This window comes from Ctenopharyngodon idella, chromosome 22, assembly GCF_019924925.1.
Source record: "Ctenopharyngodon idella isolate HZGC_01 chromosome 22, HZGC01, whole genome shotgun sequence".
Lineage (NCBI taxonomy): Eukaryota > Metazoa > Chordata > Actinopteri > Cypriniformes > Xenocyprididae > Ctenopharyngodon > Ctenopharyngodon idella.
Genome location: NC_067241.1, coordinates 18,257,313 through 18,270,606, shown reverse-complemented (window position 1 = coordinate 18,270,606; position 13,294 = coordinate 18,257,313). Strand labels below are relative to the sequence as shown.

The 13,294-nt window shown below is 39.2% G+C and overlaps 2 protein-coding genes across 2 annotated transcripts in view; one reads left to right on the top strand and one right to left on the bottom strand.

The window, feature by feature from the left end:
• stat6 (signal transducer and activator of transcription 6, interleukin-4 induced) overlaps positions 1–8,407 on the top strand; it is a 26,223-nt gene extending 17,816 nt beyond the window's left edge. The window contains exons 11-21 of the mRNA XM_051879576.1: positions 341–463; positions 2,944–3,036; positions 3,145–3,348; positions 3,847–3,941; positions 4,051–4,184; positions 4,708–4,857; positions 5,666–5,726; positions 5,976–6,065; positions 6,182–6,202; positions 6,498–6,572; positions 6,756–8,407. Of these exons, the coding sequence (XP_051735536.1) occupies positions 341–463; positions 2,944–3,036; positions 3,145–3,348; positions 3,847–3,941; positions 4,051–4,184; positions 4,708–4,857; positions 5,666–5,726; positions 5,976–6,065; positions 6,182–6,202; positions 6,498–6,572; positions 6,756–6,822 (1,113 nt within the window). The 3' untranslated portion in view covers positions 6,823–8,407. The remainder of the gene's footprint in view (positions 1–340; positions 464–2,943; positions 3,037–3,144; positions 3,349–3,846; positions 3,942–4,050; positions 4,185–4,707; positions 4,858–5,665; positions 5,727–5,975; positions 6,066–6,181; positions 6,203–6,497; positions 6,573–6,755) is intronic.
• mipa (major intrinsic protein of lens fiber a) lies at positions 7,936–13,294 on the bottom strand. The gene is made up of 4 exons (XM_051879586.1): positions 11,854–13,294; positions 11,481–11,645; positions 10,417–10,497; positions 7,936–10,338 (listed from the first exon to the last, which is right to left on the bottom strand). Exons 1-4 carry the CDS (start codon positions 12,211–12,213, stop codon positions 10,153–10,155), a joined length of 792 nt encoding a protein of 263 aa, XP_051735546.1. The 5' UTR covers positions 12,214–13,294; the 3' UTR covers positions 7,936–10,152.

The window sequence follows — 13,294 nt, the reverse complement described above, 5'->3', positions numbered from 1 at the left end:
AAAAAACATTACATAACACTTAATTTTAGCATTTACTCTACCTTTTGAGTGTCATGCCAAAGCATGCTGGGACATAGAAATCCCAACCTAGTTTCAGCTAAATTTAAGTTTTTGTACTTGGGTGTGTCAACTACCAAGCCAATTTCACATCAATTATTGGCAGTTGCCGACAATTATCTGTGCTGCCTACACATTCCCATGAGCAGTTGTTAACCAGAAACGTACGAATTACAGCGCAGTTAACTGACCAAAATCACACTTTCCATGCAGTGTATTGTCATGTTAATTGATGGTTTTGAGAAAAGTATCACCCTAATAAGACATGCTTTTTCCTCTTCAGTCCATAAGGAAGATCAAACGAGCTGACAGGAAGGGCTCAGAGTCAGTGACGGAGGAAAAGTTTGCTTTGTTGTTCACCACAGAAATTACCATCACAGGCTGTGAGAGCCCTTACGGCATTCAGGTGGTTGACCCTCTACTTTTACTGATTTATGTTAATGTAGTGGATTGTTTCAGTGAGTTATTAGGATGTATTTATAATTTATTTATAATTAATATATGTATATATATACATTTATGTATTTAAATGTATTAGTGACTGTAAGAGTACAATTACATGTAAATATTTTTGTGCATAATTACTTAAATTGTGCACAAGGCATTGGTAACACCAGCATAGAAATACTCATAATTCTGCTTTTCTGAAAAAAAAATTGTGTTATACACTAGCTTGCACTCCAGCACAATAGCTTGTGAAATCGTTGAATAAGACAAAGGTGCAAGCTGGCTTAAATCAGTGTTATTTTAGTATCATTCAGATATATAATTGGTAACACTTTATTTTAACACTTTATTTTTTGCATGTACATACTATATACTTATTGTCATTTTTGTAAGTTTTTATTTTTCTTTCAGTTTTAGTTTTATTTATTTTAGTACGAGTATATAAGGGGGCCTGTATTACACGTCATCAGCTCTTTTGTCTAAAGGAGACGTGCGGGCGAGCCTGAGGCAAGTCTTCTCAGGGAACTGGGTTGCAAACCCAACCTGAGAAATTTCAATTTTGAAGTGGAACTTTGGATCTTGGTTTTGACACTATGGGGAACTAATACCTACTACGCCATGCCGAAGGGGTGCCTTCCTCACTAAGTTGTGAGTATGCACAAACCTATTGGACATAGCACTAAATGACTCTACGGAGCTAAGTCGGAGTCAAAAGCACGTCAGCCACGGGGAGGGATACACAGCAGCCTCAGCTGTGTTCAGTGTGCCTTACTAACATCTCAGCTATATTTGTGAGAAAGTTCCTTGGGAGCTTCCTACCAAAGGGAGCATGTGAGGTGCTAAAAACCTCAGTAAATAGACCTAACATAGACCAGGCATGAATGACGACTAGTTTTTTTTTATTTTTATGTAGTCTAACTCCAGGATGCCCAAGCTCCATCCAAGGGGAAGCCTACATTCTTACCATCATCCCAGAAGCAAGGCAAACGAGAAGGACAGCTTAGGCCCTACTTAATAACCCCCTGTCAGAGGGACTCTCCATTGCCCACATAACTTCACTCACCCAGCATCAACTCCTAAGGCAGCACCTGTCTAGAGCAGGATGTTCTCAGACCGCTCTCCAACACCTCGTAGAATGTATGAGTGTGGAAGTATCCATCAAAGTTTACTGACAGAGAGAGTGATTCTGCTTTTTTTTTTTTTTTTTTAAACAAAATCTACTGATCTATTTTTGATCTAAGTCCCTCAGCAGGTTAATGCCTGTAACACAGCCGTTGTGTGCAGGGCACCACTAACCTGACCCGCTGCCACGTACGCCTTGCCAATCAACCGTAAAGTGGTCTGTGGTCTGTGACGAGACCAGAGCCTTTAACAAAATAGGGGGCATCTTCATGTATCCTTGTTTGCATAAACCCTCCACATTAGAATAATTTGAATGTGGAAAAGGAGAAATACAGGCTGAACATGGCCTCTTCCAGGATCTCTCCACCTCAGTGTGCAGATCCGGAACAAACGGCAGGCTCGTAGGGGAGGGACGGTCATGGCCAACCAGGAATCATTTGAGTCTACCCCAAATCACTTTCTCCTGTTTCTCACACGACCAAGTAAGCTTCAACCCAGTCGTGGCATGGGCCATTACATCCAGCAATTTCCTGTATGCGGAGCTGATGGAAGGAGAGGGCTCAACAATTTCACACTCTTCACCCCTTAAACTACATCCAGCTCCTCAGAGCTAGATGGCGCCAGCAACATGCTCTCTGCTAGATCAGAAGACACCATATAATGGGCTTCCTGATCCAGCAGATCGCTCAATTTGGCAATCGAGGATTGAGAAAGCGAAATCCCTTTCTCAAATTCCTCGGCCAGCTTGACCTGCGATCCTTAGGATTTAAGTCTCTGCTGTGCCTCAGCAGCAGCAGGACCAGAGCCGCAGAGTGCTTGTCCCTCATCTCTCGAGAAAAGGACAAAGTTTGAGAGGAGGTTCTTCACTGTAAACGCATCCCTTAAGTGCTAGACGCACGTGGATCACACCAAAGCAAAGATCGTGGGTATCTGCAGGTGTCATAAAACGTGGACACAGAGGCACGCACTTTCTAAAGGACTTGCTGCTTGGTTTATCCATAGTTTGTCTACGATTATCACATGACGCACTACAAACAAAACGGCTCCTGAAGACAAAAAAGTTGTGTAATACAGGCTCCCGTTTATACTCATGGGTACTCCGCTTGTGACATCATGGACTGTCGTCCGCCAAAGAATATTGCCGTGAAGTTACACATGCCTCAGACACCGGTCACGCTTCAGTTAACTATAATAACTCAATAATTGGCAGAGTTTACTTTATTTGCATTAAATTCTGTGATTACGAAATCCTGGAGGGACTGATGTATATAAAATGTGTGGGAACTGCAGTAACTGATTGTCTTATTCTTCTCCCAGACAATCTCTCTTCCTGTGGTTGTAATTGTGCATGGTAGTCAGGAAATCAATGCTATGGCGACCATCATATGGGACTGCGCCTTCTCTGAGCCTGTGAGTAGCACAGAACAACCACACGACAGCTCTTTTTCCTGTTGTCGACCCTCTTCAGTGTTTTGTGAACAAATAGGCAACGTGTGCCCTGTGCTGTGCTGATTTCAGAACAGGATACCGTTCGTCATTCCGGACCGTGTGCCCTGGAAGCAGATGTGTGAAGCTCTTAGCAGTAAGTTCATGTCTGAGGTGCAAACGCAGCGGGGCTTGGACAGATACAACCTTCACTTTCTCGCACAGAAGATCTTTGACCAGCCAGACATTTCTGAAGATTTCAGCAATATGCCAGTGTCCTGGGCGCAATTCAACAAGGTGCCACTAACATGCATTTTGCATTTTGTTTATGTGCATTGATATACGATATTTTGAGCATGTGTTGTCTAACAGCTAACTAGTTGATTAGTTATTTTTTTCTTATTTATGCTTTAATTAGCACACTGACAGCATTTACATGGTGAAACAATCTTTCCATGCTGTCTCGAGACCCCTAAAAAAAATAAAGTGTCTAGAGCAGGCCTGGGCAAATCGGTCCTGGAGGGCCACCGCCCTGCAGAGTTTAGCTCCAACCCTAAACAAACACACATGAACAAGCGAATCAGTGCCTTCAGGATTACTAGAAGGCTACAGGCAGGTGAGTTTTATCAGGGTTGGAGCTAAACTCTGCAGGGCAGTGGCCCTCCAGGACCGAGTTTGCCCATCCCTGGTCTAGAGACCCTAGCACCTAATTTTGAAAATGTGTTGATAACATTCACAGAAGGTTTGACTGGCGAATTGGTGTGAATGATTATTTCTGTGACTGTTTTAACACAGGAAGTTCTGCCTGGTCGAAACTTCACCTTCTGGCAGTGGTTTGAAGGGGTGATGGATCTTACAAAGAAATGCCTGAGGGACTATTGGAGTGATGGGTACAGTTACATTTCCTCAGTTTGTTTTCCACTTTAAAGAGAGATAGACTAGATAACTAAAGAGATAAAGAGAACTACTGTTGATATCTACCTCTCCCTGCTTCTGCAGATTGATCTTTGGCTTCATTGGAAAACAGCATCTCCATGTCATCCTGCAAAACAAGCCCAACGGCACCTTTCTTCTGCGCTTTAGTGACTCAGAACTTGGTGGCATCACCATCGCCTATGTGGGTCCCACTGATAGTAAGTCTTGAATATTTATACTATACGATACACTACTGTTTAAAAAAAGTCTCTTATGCTCTCAAGGGTTGCATTTATTTGATCAAAAATACAGTAATATTGAAAAATTTAAAATTGGCATGAAATTAAAATTCTGTTTTCTAATGCATGTTATAGATCTTATTGTAAATGATTAATCTATGTATATACATTTTTCTTCTGTCAGATATCTTTCTAGAGATTTACGCAAGAATTTCCCAATCATTTAGTCGGCTTAAACCCGCCCATCTTTCTCCTCAAGTCTTTTTTCTTTACTGAAAAACACATGAATTTACACTTAATTTCCAACATTTAATCTCCTAATGCAGTGCTATGCAAAGCATGCTGGGAACTGAGAACTGGGATCAGTTAGTTGTCAACATTCCCAACAAAAAATGATTATGTTAGTAAAAATTTTACAAATATAAGTGGATTGAACAGTCATTTAAAAGTAATTTGAACAAGTTGCAATTTTTGACTGCATGTCACTGTTGTTTCTGCTCAGACGGAGGCAGGAAAGTCCAGAATATCCAACCTTTCACCAAGAAGGATCTGGACTCAGCTGGTCTTGGCGACCGCATACGGGATATTAACTGCATCACTTATGTGTATCCAGACTTATCAAAGAATGAAGTATTTAAGAAATTCTTTACAGGCAAGTAACAGGATCTTTTAAAGACAATGTCTATATGTTAAAGGGATAGTTCACCCAAAAATGAAAATTACCCCATGATTTACTCACCCTCAAGCCATCCTAGGTGTATACGACCATCTTCTTTCAGACGAACACAATCGACGAATTCAGACGAAAACCAAGCTTTATAATGGTTGTGAATGGGGGGCCACATTTTGAAGCAAAAATAAAATGCATCCATCCAAAATAAAAGTAATCTTATGGCTCCAGATGGTTAATAATGGCCTTTTGAAGCGAAGCGATGGGTTTTTGTAAGAAAACGTCAGTGCCTCGGGCTAGAGGTTGCTCTTCCGCTGCAAATCTAGGCGTACGACCATCTGTCAGAAGCTAGTTATCATAGTTAATAAACTTTTTAATATGGATATTCTTCTTACAAAAACCCATCGCTTCACTTCAAAAGTCCTTTACTGGAGCTGTATGGATTACTTTTATTATAGATGGATGCATTTTATTTTTGCTTCAAAATGTGGCCCCCCATTCACTGCCATTATAAAGCTTGGAGGAGCAAGGATATTTTTAAATATATCTCTGATTGTGTTCGTCTGAAAGAAGATTACGGTCAGAGTCATATACATCTAGGATGGCTTGAGGGTGAGTAAATCATGGGATAATTTTCATTTTTGGGTGAACTAACCATTCAAGGTTTTACTAAAAAGAGAAAATTCACAAAATGTATCTGTATATTTGAATATTTCTTAAAAAACAACAACTAATGCATAACAGAAACAGTCCAAGAATTATGCATCTGTTTTCTTGTGTCCTGAAACAGTGCCTTCCCCACCTAATCCTGATGGATACCTGCCATTCAAACTAACAACAGTAGTCAACCCGTAAGTACAATTTTTGCTGTAAATGTATATCACATTTCATAGATTTTATAAAATGAACCATAATTTAATGAGCACTGAGCCATTTTCTTATGTTAACAACAATAACTCAGGGTATATATGGAGAACTGCTTCTATATTAAGTATGACAGGAAAATTAATTCAAGTCATTTGCCTTGATCATAAAGTACTTGAGACATTGACAATGTCCGTCACATAATTATATTTATATATACTTTCTTTAATGATAAGAGGTGACCACTCCTCCACTCCCAGCATACCACCTCAGACTGACCTTCCTCCGGATTTCTATGACCAACCTATCGGCTTTGGAGCAAACATGTGCGTATTGAAGCAAACAGATCTTTGTTTCAGCCACAGATGTACACAATGTTGCAGTATAGTTACTTTTAAAAGTCTTTATTGCGTGATGTGTAAAATACCTTTTCCCCCCACAGGAATCAGAATCGGTTCTCACCGTAAGTATAATTATACTTTGGCTTTGGAAGATCATTCACATTCACATCTGTCTGCTCGTGGACCATGTAGGACTGGAAATGCCAATCATATTTTATGATCAGAAGGCTTTGTTGTAAACGTAGACATCAACGACAGTCTTTTCAGGCATCCTAGCCAAAACAGAGCCTTTGTATTTGTAAAAAGAAAACTTTAGAAATGTGTCTTTACTGTCACTGAAAATATTTAAAGTATTTTAAAGTATTTATTTCTTTCAACAAAAACAACAACATGCTGTCATTCTGTCGCCCTTCCCAGGCATCCTAATAGTTGTACACCTACATATATGCCAGACCACATGTCTGTTCAAGGACCAATCTTCCAGTCATCCATGTAAGTCACAGTCAAATTAAAGTTTTTTGCAAATCCCTAGTATTTAAGAAATTTGAGAAATGCACAGGTTTGGAACAACATGAGTAAATTTTTGTTTTTAGGTAAACTATAGCTTTAATGTCTTGGCATCAATCACACAGCTGTTCTTTATTAACATTCTCGTCTTTCTTTATTCTATAACAGGCCACCAGCTCCCTCAGATGAACCCATAGACATGGATGCACTGGAGGGAATTTTGTCATCATTTTGAGGTACGGTCCCTCTGTTTTTGTTGGAGAAGGGCTATAAGATGGCTTGGCACTCTAAGGACTTCCAGCGCAACTCACTTGTCCTAAAAGGACACATTACCCATTTGTTCCCAAAACAAGTATATCTGTAGGGATGCACTTTTGCTAAATTCATATCCATGAATCAATGGACAGAGGGTGGCTTTTTTGGGCGGGGAAATTATCACATGTATTGTTCAACAGCTTGGCATCACACTTGCTTCCTCTTGCAAAAACCACACTAAACGTGCAGTTTAAAGGACCAGTGTGTTTAACTGAATAATCAGAGGGAATGTTTAATAGCAACTTGTATAAAATTCTATTAAATTTCTATGAACCGCAGGTGAAGTTTTGTCAAAAAGAGTCTTTGCGCATTAGCTTGTAGTACCTAAACTGCTAAGTCATTCCCTGTTTCGGTCTTATGACTGCTTTTGAAAGCGACATTGTAACTGACAAGTGAAACAGGAAATTGTTTGCTATCAAGTGGTTGTATTTTCCATTGTATCAAGATAGACCAAACGGGTTTAACTTGCGCATTTTTGCAAGCCAGATTTTTTTTTTTTGATGCAGAAAAAACATATTTAACATATTTCAGTGTGGGAATGTCACCAGAGTAGATTAACCTAAAACGAATCACAACCTAAAAAGATCACAGTGCTATAGGTTTTATTAAACTATAAGCGATTATTAGTTTTGAGACATTTTCCATATAAACAGTTTTTCATTTGGCTGTTTTATTTGCATGAGTTGTTTGTGATCGTATATTCAATATTCAGTATTCATATGATTCTACAGTCAGGTTTGGTTAGTAAAGCTAAAATCACAGTTTTATTAATTGCATATCACTAGTGAGTTTTACTTTACGCTGTAATGTATCATGTGTTCCTTTAGTCACATAATATGATCTATAACTCAATTTCGCAAACCTCTCGTTACATCATTTATGAGTATGAATCGTGTAAAATATCTTGTGGACAAAATAACAGTAGGTTTTCACATCAAACATAGACATAATGTTGTCTCTACACACTCTACAGTGTTCTGTGTGCACCTCTTCTGTATTAAGTCCTTAGTGCTACAAGTCGTCAACTTTCTTAAAATTTAAATGTAATATACATTGTTTCTTTCCCATAAACTGTGATTTTTGCCTTTCAACAATACTGTTCTATATTGTGTAAAATATAAATCTTTCATCTTAGTGCTTTGAATAGGAAAATATCAAATGGGATGTTTCTCAAAGGTGCCATCAGTAACTGTCTGTATGTATTTAGTCCTTTTGGGGAGTACCACATCATTTCATTTCTGTTGTCTATTCAGATGTTCTTTCTGTAGCTTTAATGTATTAATGTGCCTGATCATTGATCCAGAAGATCTCGTCATATTCCTATTACTGGCCAAAGAAGAGCATAAAGCACTTAATGCATTTGTCATTGAAAAATGTAAAAGTTGCAGTTTTTCTCTTTTAATACATGTGACCAAATATGTAAAGCAGGTATATAAGATTTTTTAAAAGAAATATTCAAATTTCCTTGTTTTAAATCTGATAAATAAAGTCAAAATGCCGTTTGAGACAGAGTCTTTTGCCTGAAAATTCAATAGTTCTGGATTTCTAAAGAATAAAAGATTGTCTCATGTTTCATAAGAATAAAAAAATAGTTTAACATGGAACGAAAATTGGTGTTAATTTAGAGATGGTAAAAAAAAAAACTGACAATTGTTAATGAAATTCAAGCACTGTGGCATTATTTCACACTCCAAGGTCAGACAATTACTAACTTGAAATTATTATTTATACTCAGCTAGATTCAACAGTCAAAAAAGTGTATCTTTACATTTTACACAAGACTATGATGACAAAATGAGATCTGATTTTCATGTAAACATTGACATTTGTATGTAGAAAGTCCATTTAATTAAATATCTTCAAAAAGAGCGTGCTTACAGAGCCCTATGGTGAGGTTTGGAGATCTTTCAGCTGACTCTGGTCTCCCTTCAGTCAGATCTTGGATAAGGAGACACTAGTGGAAGAGTGGAAAGAGTGCAGAAAGGCAAAAAGTGACAGAACACCTGGGTGGAGTAATCGCCTTTTCATTCTATCAGATCCAAATGCTGCAAGAACATTAATGTGCATTTAAATCCAGACATCTCGGTCGCTCAGCAATCCTCTAATCGGAGACCAGTGAGGAAGAGGTGACTAAATTACATTAACAAATCCCTCTCCAATTGTGAAAAACAAGAACGGTTTTGAATCACTTCTGCTCAGATTGGTGAGGTTTAAAATTTCTTTTACAATGAATTACACAAATATTCTCTTGCCCGAGACAAAATACCATTGCTTTCGCCTAACTTTAGCTATTTACACACAAAATAATGCCAAACCCATTAATCTAAACAGAAAATCTATGCATGCAGATTTATGGCAGAAAAAGTTCAATGAAAATGCCTGAAACATGATAAATTGGTGAAAACAGTGATGTACTCCATTTTTTGGAAGTACGAAAGTCAAGTTTTGAAAATGCGGGGGGGGGTAGCGGTAGCGTAGTTGTGTTTTGTATGTTTATATATGATGGTGTGACTGTGCTTCTTTTAAAGAAACACATACTGGACCATTAGGCCACAGTTAAACAATACAACAGTTTTAAACAGACTCGAAGAGGGATCCAAATTCCCAAAGGATTTATAATGCTTTTAGTCGTGAATGAACATCCACCTAACCGAAGGTTTAAAGGAATGTTTCCTTCATTTTGGGAGATAGAAAAAAGAACATCGCATTGATACAAACACATGGCGAATGGTGGAAATGGAAGAGCCAAACTGGAAAACACACACACACACACACACACACACCAAGCACAACTGAATAATGTAGACTTTAAGTAGAATGTAAAGAAATCTGTTGCAAAATGCTAATAATATTATACACGTGTCACATCTCTGAAAAATCAAAGAAAAAATAAACTGAAATGAAATGAATGTGTGAGATTTAAACCCTGTGAAACTGGAAATCATGCAGAAGTCCACTTCTAGCGTAGTTCACTCTTAGTAGACTAGAAACGACAGAGGTGCCCCTGAGCGGCGTTAGCCACCTGATCTCGCTCCCTATGCCTGGCGGTACAGAGCGCAGTCCTCAGCAGGAAGTCCTCTTCTTACCCTCATTCTTAGTCCTTGGGAAGGGGTTATAGTGTCTCGATTGCCTTTGGAAGTGTGTGTGATTCTCCCTATGGCAAACTTTGTTGGTATGTTGGAGGTGTGTGAAGATGAGGTGTGTGAAATGAGGTGTGTTGCTTCAGGGATCCAAAGTTTCCTGACAGTGTTTATAAGGCTTGTGTTTTGAGCTCAATCGGTTCCCCTCGGGTCTCCTGCTGGGCTTCGGCCTCGGGAGGCCGGTTGCCCTTGAGCATGGCCAGTCGCTCGGACAGACCGCGCATGCGTGGAAAGAGCATGAAGTCGTACAGCAGGGCGCCCAAAGCACCGCCGATCATAGGGCCCACCCAGTAGACCTACCAGAAGAGACAGAAAACTGTAACGTTTATGATTCAATAAGAAAAATCTAAATATATGATGGAAATCTGCCTTACCCAATGGTTAATAAAGTTCCTATAAAGCATAGCAGGGGCAAAAGACCTGGCAGGGTTCATTCCAGCTCCAGTGTAATACATCTGCAATGAGATTCATGTCAAGTCAAATGTATTTGAATAGTGTTTTTCACTATACACATTGTTTCAAAGCGGCTTTACAGAAAATCATGATGTTAATGTTTATAATGTCTTAATGTCTTCATGCCTTATGGGCACATTTAGCAGATTACAGCTGGGGAATAATATAGTTTACATTTTGCAACAAGCAATCAAGCCATTGAGATATGCTATATAGTATAAATCGCCCTACGCAAAGTAATATAAAGAGTTGGGCGATAATATAGTTACATTTGTAGACGAAATAAAAATGCTTTTTAATAAACCATGTATTTCAGATAACCAATAGCGCCAGTGATCTTCAACTGGTGGGTCTTGATCCAAAAAATGTGTATAGTTATGGAAGATTAAATATTTTACAAGGGAGAAAATCACGATCAAAGATTCATGTCACCCAAAACTGAAAATTCTGTCATGATTTATTTAGTCATGTTGTTCCAAACTTGAATGACTTTCTTTCTTCTGTGGAACATGAAAGGAGGTGTTTTTAATGTATGTTTGTCCATTCAATAAAAGTAATAAAACAGCACTGGACCTTATTGTCTTTTATTATATGGACAAAAAAGACCTGAGCCTTTTTAAAAAAAATCTTTTAAAGGTCTTACACAAGTGTTCTTTACACTTAAAGAAAGTCATACAGATTTGGACCGATATTATGCAAATAAATTATGACAGAATTTTCAGCTTTGGGTAAACGATCCCAGCTAATTACTAAATTACTAGTGTTTGTTTCATGTGTTTCAAGCAAGTAAATCACACCTGCTGTTGTTTATGCATTTACAAAACTGTACATTTTACCACTCAGCCTTTCATTTGAATATTTTTTTGAAGCAATGTTTGACTTTGTTAACATTTTAGTGCTGTTTTGCATTGGAAAACCTGGGTCACGAGGCAAAAAACAAACCACTGCTTTTAAGACTGAATCTGTCCTGTAGATGGCCCCTTACCCCCAGCAGGTGGCCCACAAGCACTGAGAACCCAATGGACAGGGCAGCAGAACCCAGTCGGCCATTTCGCCTCTCATCCGTCACGGCAAAGACACACACCACGAGTTGCAGAGTCAGGAATATCTCTATGGTGGTGGCCATTCCCAGACTGATGCCTGGCTGAAGCTGAAAGCATATAGACACGTACGCCAAAACAAATTCCAAAATACATTTATTGTCCACTATTTTTTTCATGTGAAATGATCTAGAATACTTTAACAGGTGCCCTAATGATGTTTATAACATCTCTGTGGTTGATTAATCAATCAGTTTGTATCACTTGTAAATAACCAAATATTTCAACTAACTCACCAATTCAAATACACTCTCTTACCGTGTTCAGGGCCAGATTGCCTCTCATATTGCTAGGCGTGACCCCATACAGCACACCGGCTCCAGCTAGCGCGCCCAAACACTGAGCACAGATGTAGAAGAAAGCACGAAACAGGGACATCTGGGAGCCAATCAGGTAGGCGAACGTGACAGCTGGGTTGATGTGGCCGCCGCTGATGTGGCCGATGGACTGGATGAGTGTGGCAGCTGCCAGCCCGAAGCAGAAGGCAACTTGGAGCACATTGTGTGGCCCGGTGGTCCAACGCAGAGCTGCTCCCAGCCCGAAGAACACAAAGAACATGGTGCCGTAGAACTCGGCAAACACAGCCCGCCAAAAAGACATGGACCGGAACTCCCACATGGCTGCAGTAACTCAGAGGCGATGCCAAAAATATGGAGGGATGTGAGCGTGAGAAAGAGAAGAACCTCCAAGAGCTTCCTCTCAGATCTGGATGCGTTCCTTTGATTTTTTTGTGGATGGACACAAAAAAAAACAAAGGCGTCTAAACTATGGAAAACCAAGCATAAATGCCTCTATAACCTACAAAGAAGTTCGCGTAAAAAGCAGCCCTGCTTCACAAGACTGAAATCATTTGTTCCGTTAATTTCTAACTTGTGGTTTTTGTCATAAAACCTTAAGTGTGAAACTAGCAGGTGATCTCTGCATCTACATGAAAGTTCTAGATGATATTTAATAAAGGAACACGGATAGACAAATGATGAGCATGTCCTGCAGACATTCAACCTCTCTGATGGGGAAGTGAGAGGCCACAGGGGTATTTATAACGGCCGTGACCCTCAGTGACACTATAATCCTTTGGTTGAATTGTGGGAGGGGGCTGCAGACAATACAACAAATCAAATAAAAAAATTCTTTTCTGTACTGCACTTCTTTTTTTTTGCTCATAAAGCTTACAATATTTTTGCAATCGAGTAACTGTGAAATGTTAAATGTATCTTGGTGGGATATGTAACTTTTAACTTAGTCTTCAACTAGAAATAAACATACCTCAAACTGAAGGAGGAAGGTCATAAAAGATGTCAAATGTTTAGAACTAGAAATAGTTTAACAGCAGGCGAAAGGGAAGTAATATATTAATTAGATGTGGGAACATGATGACATTTAAAAGAACATCCCCTGAGGATCACTGTCCCATCCCAGCCCATGACAGGGAACAGTGTTTAGGAACTGCCTCTTCTCTGGCCTCAGCTACAACACTAGGGCCCCTAAAAGGGTCTAGAGCCCTTCACAGTGTGGATTAGGTGCTGACACAAAGAAACAATCCCTCTCATACAACAGAAGGAAGCCTCACACGGATGAACCTATCATAACTAACACTCCACATGCACAGGACAGAAAAGTCCTTTTTTAGTAACAACATCAAAATAAAATAACAATTAAATATCTTATATGAGCCTGTATATGCACAATGTATATATAA

What these genes read in the sequence shown, in the direction of transcription:
- mipa (XM_051879586.1), bottom strand. Translation starts at nt 12,213, where the DNA reads ATGTGGGAGTTCCGGTCCATGTCTTTTTGGCGGGCTGTGTTTGCCGAG. An exon ending in GCAATCTGGCCCTGAACACG is followed by an intron (nt 11,646 to 11,853) that starts GTAAGAGAGTGT and finishes ATATGCTTTCAG; the next exon opens with CTTCAGCCAGGCATCAGTCT. An exon ending in GGAACTTTATTAACCATTGG is followed by an intron (nt 10,339 to 10,416) that starts GTAAGGCAGATT and finishes CTCTTCTGGTAG; the next exon opens with GTCTACTGGGTGGGCCCTAT.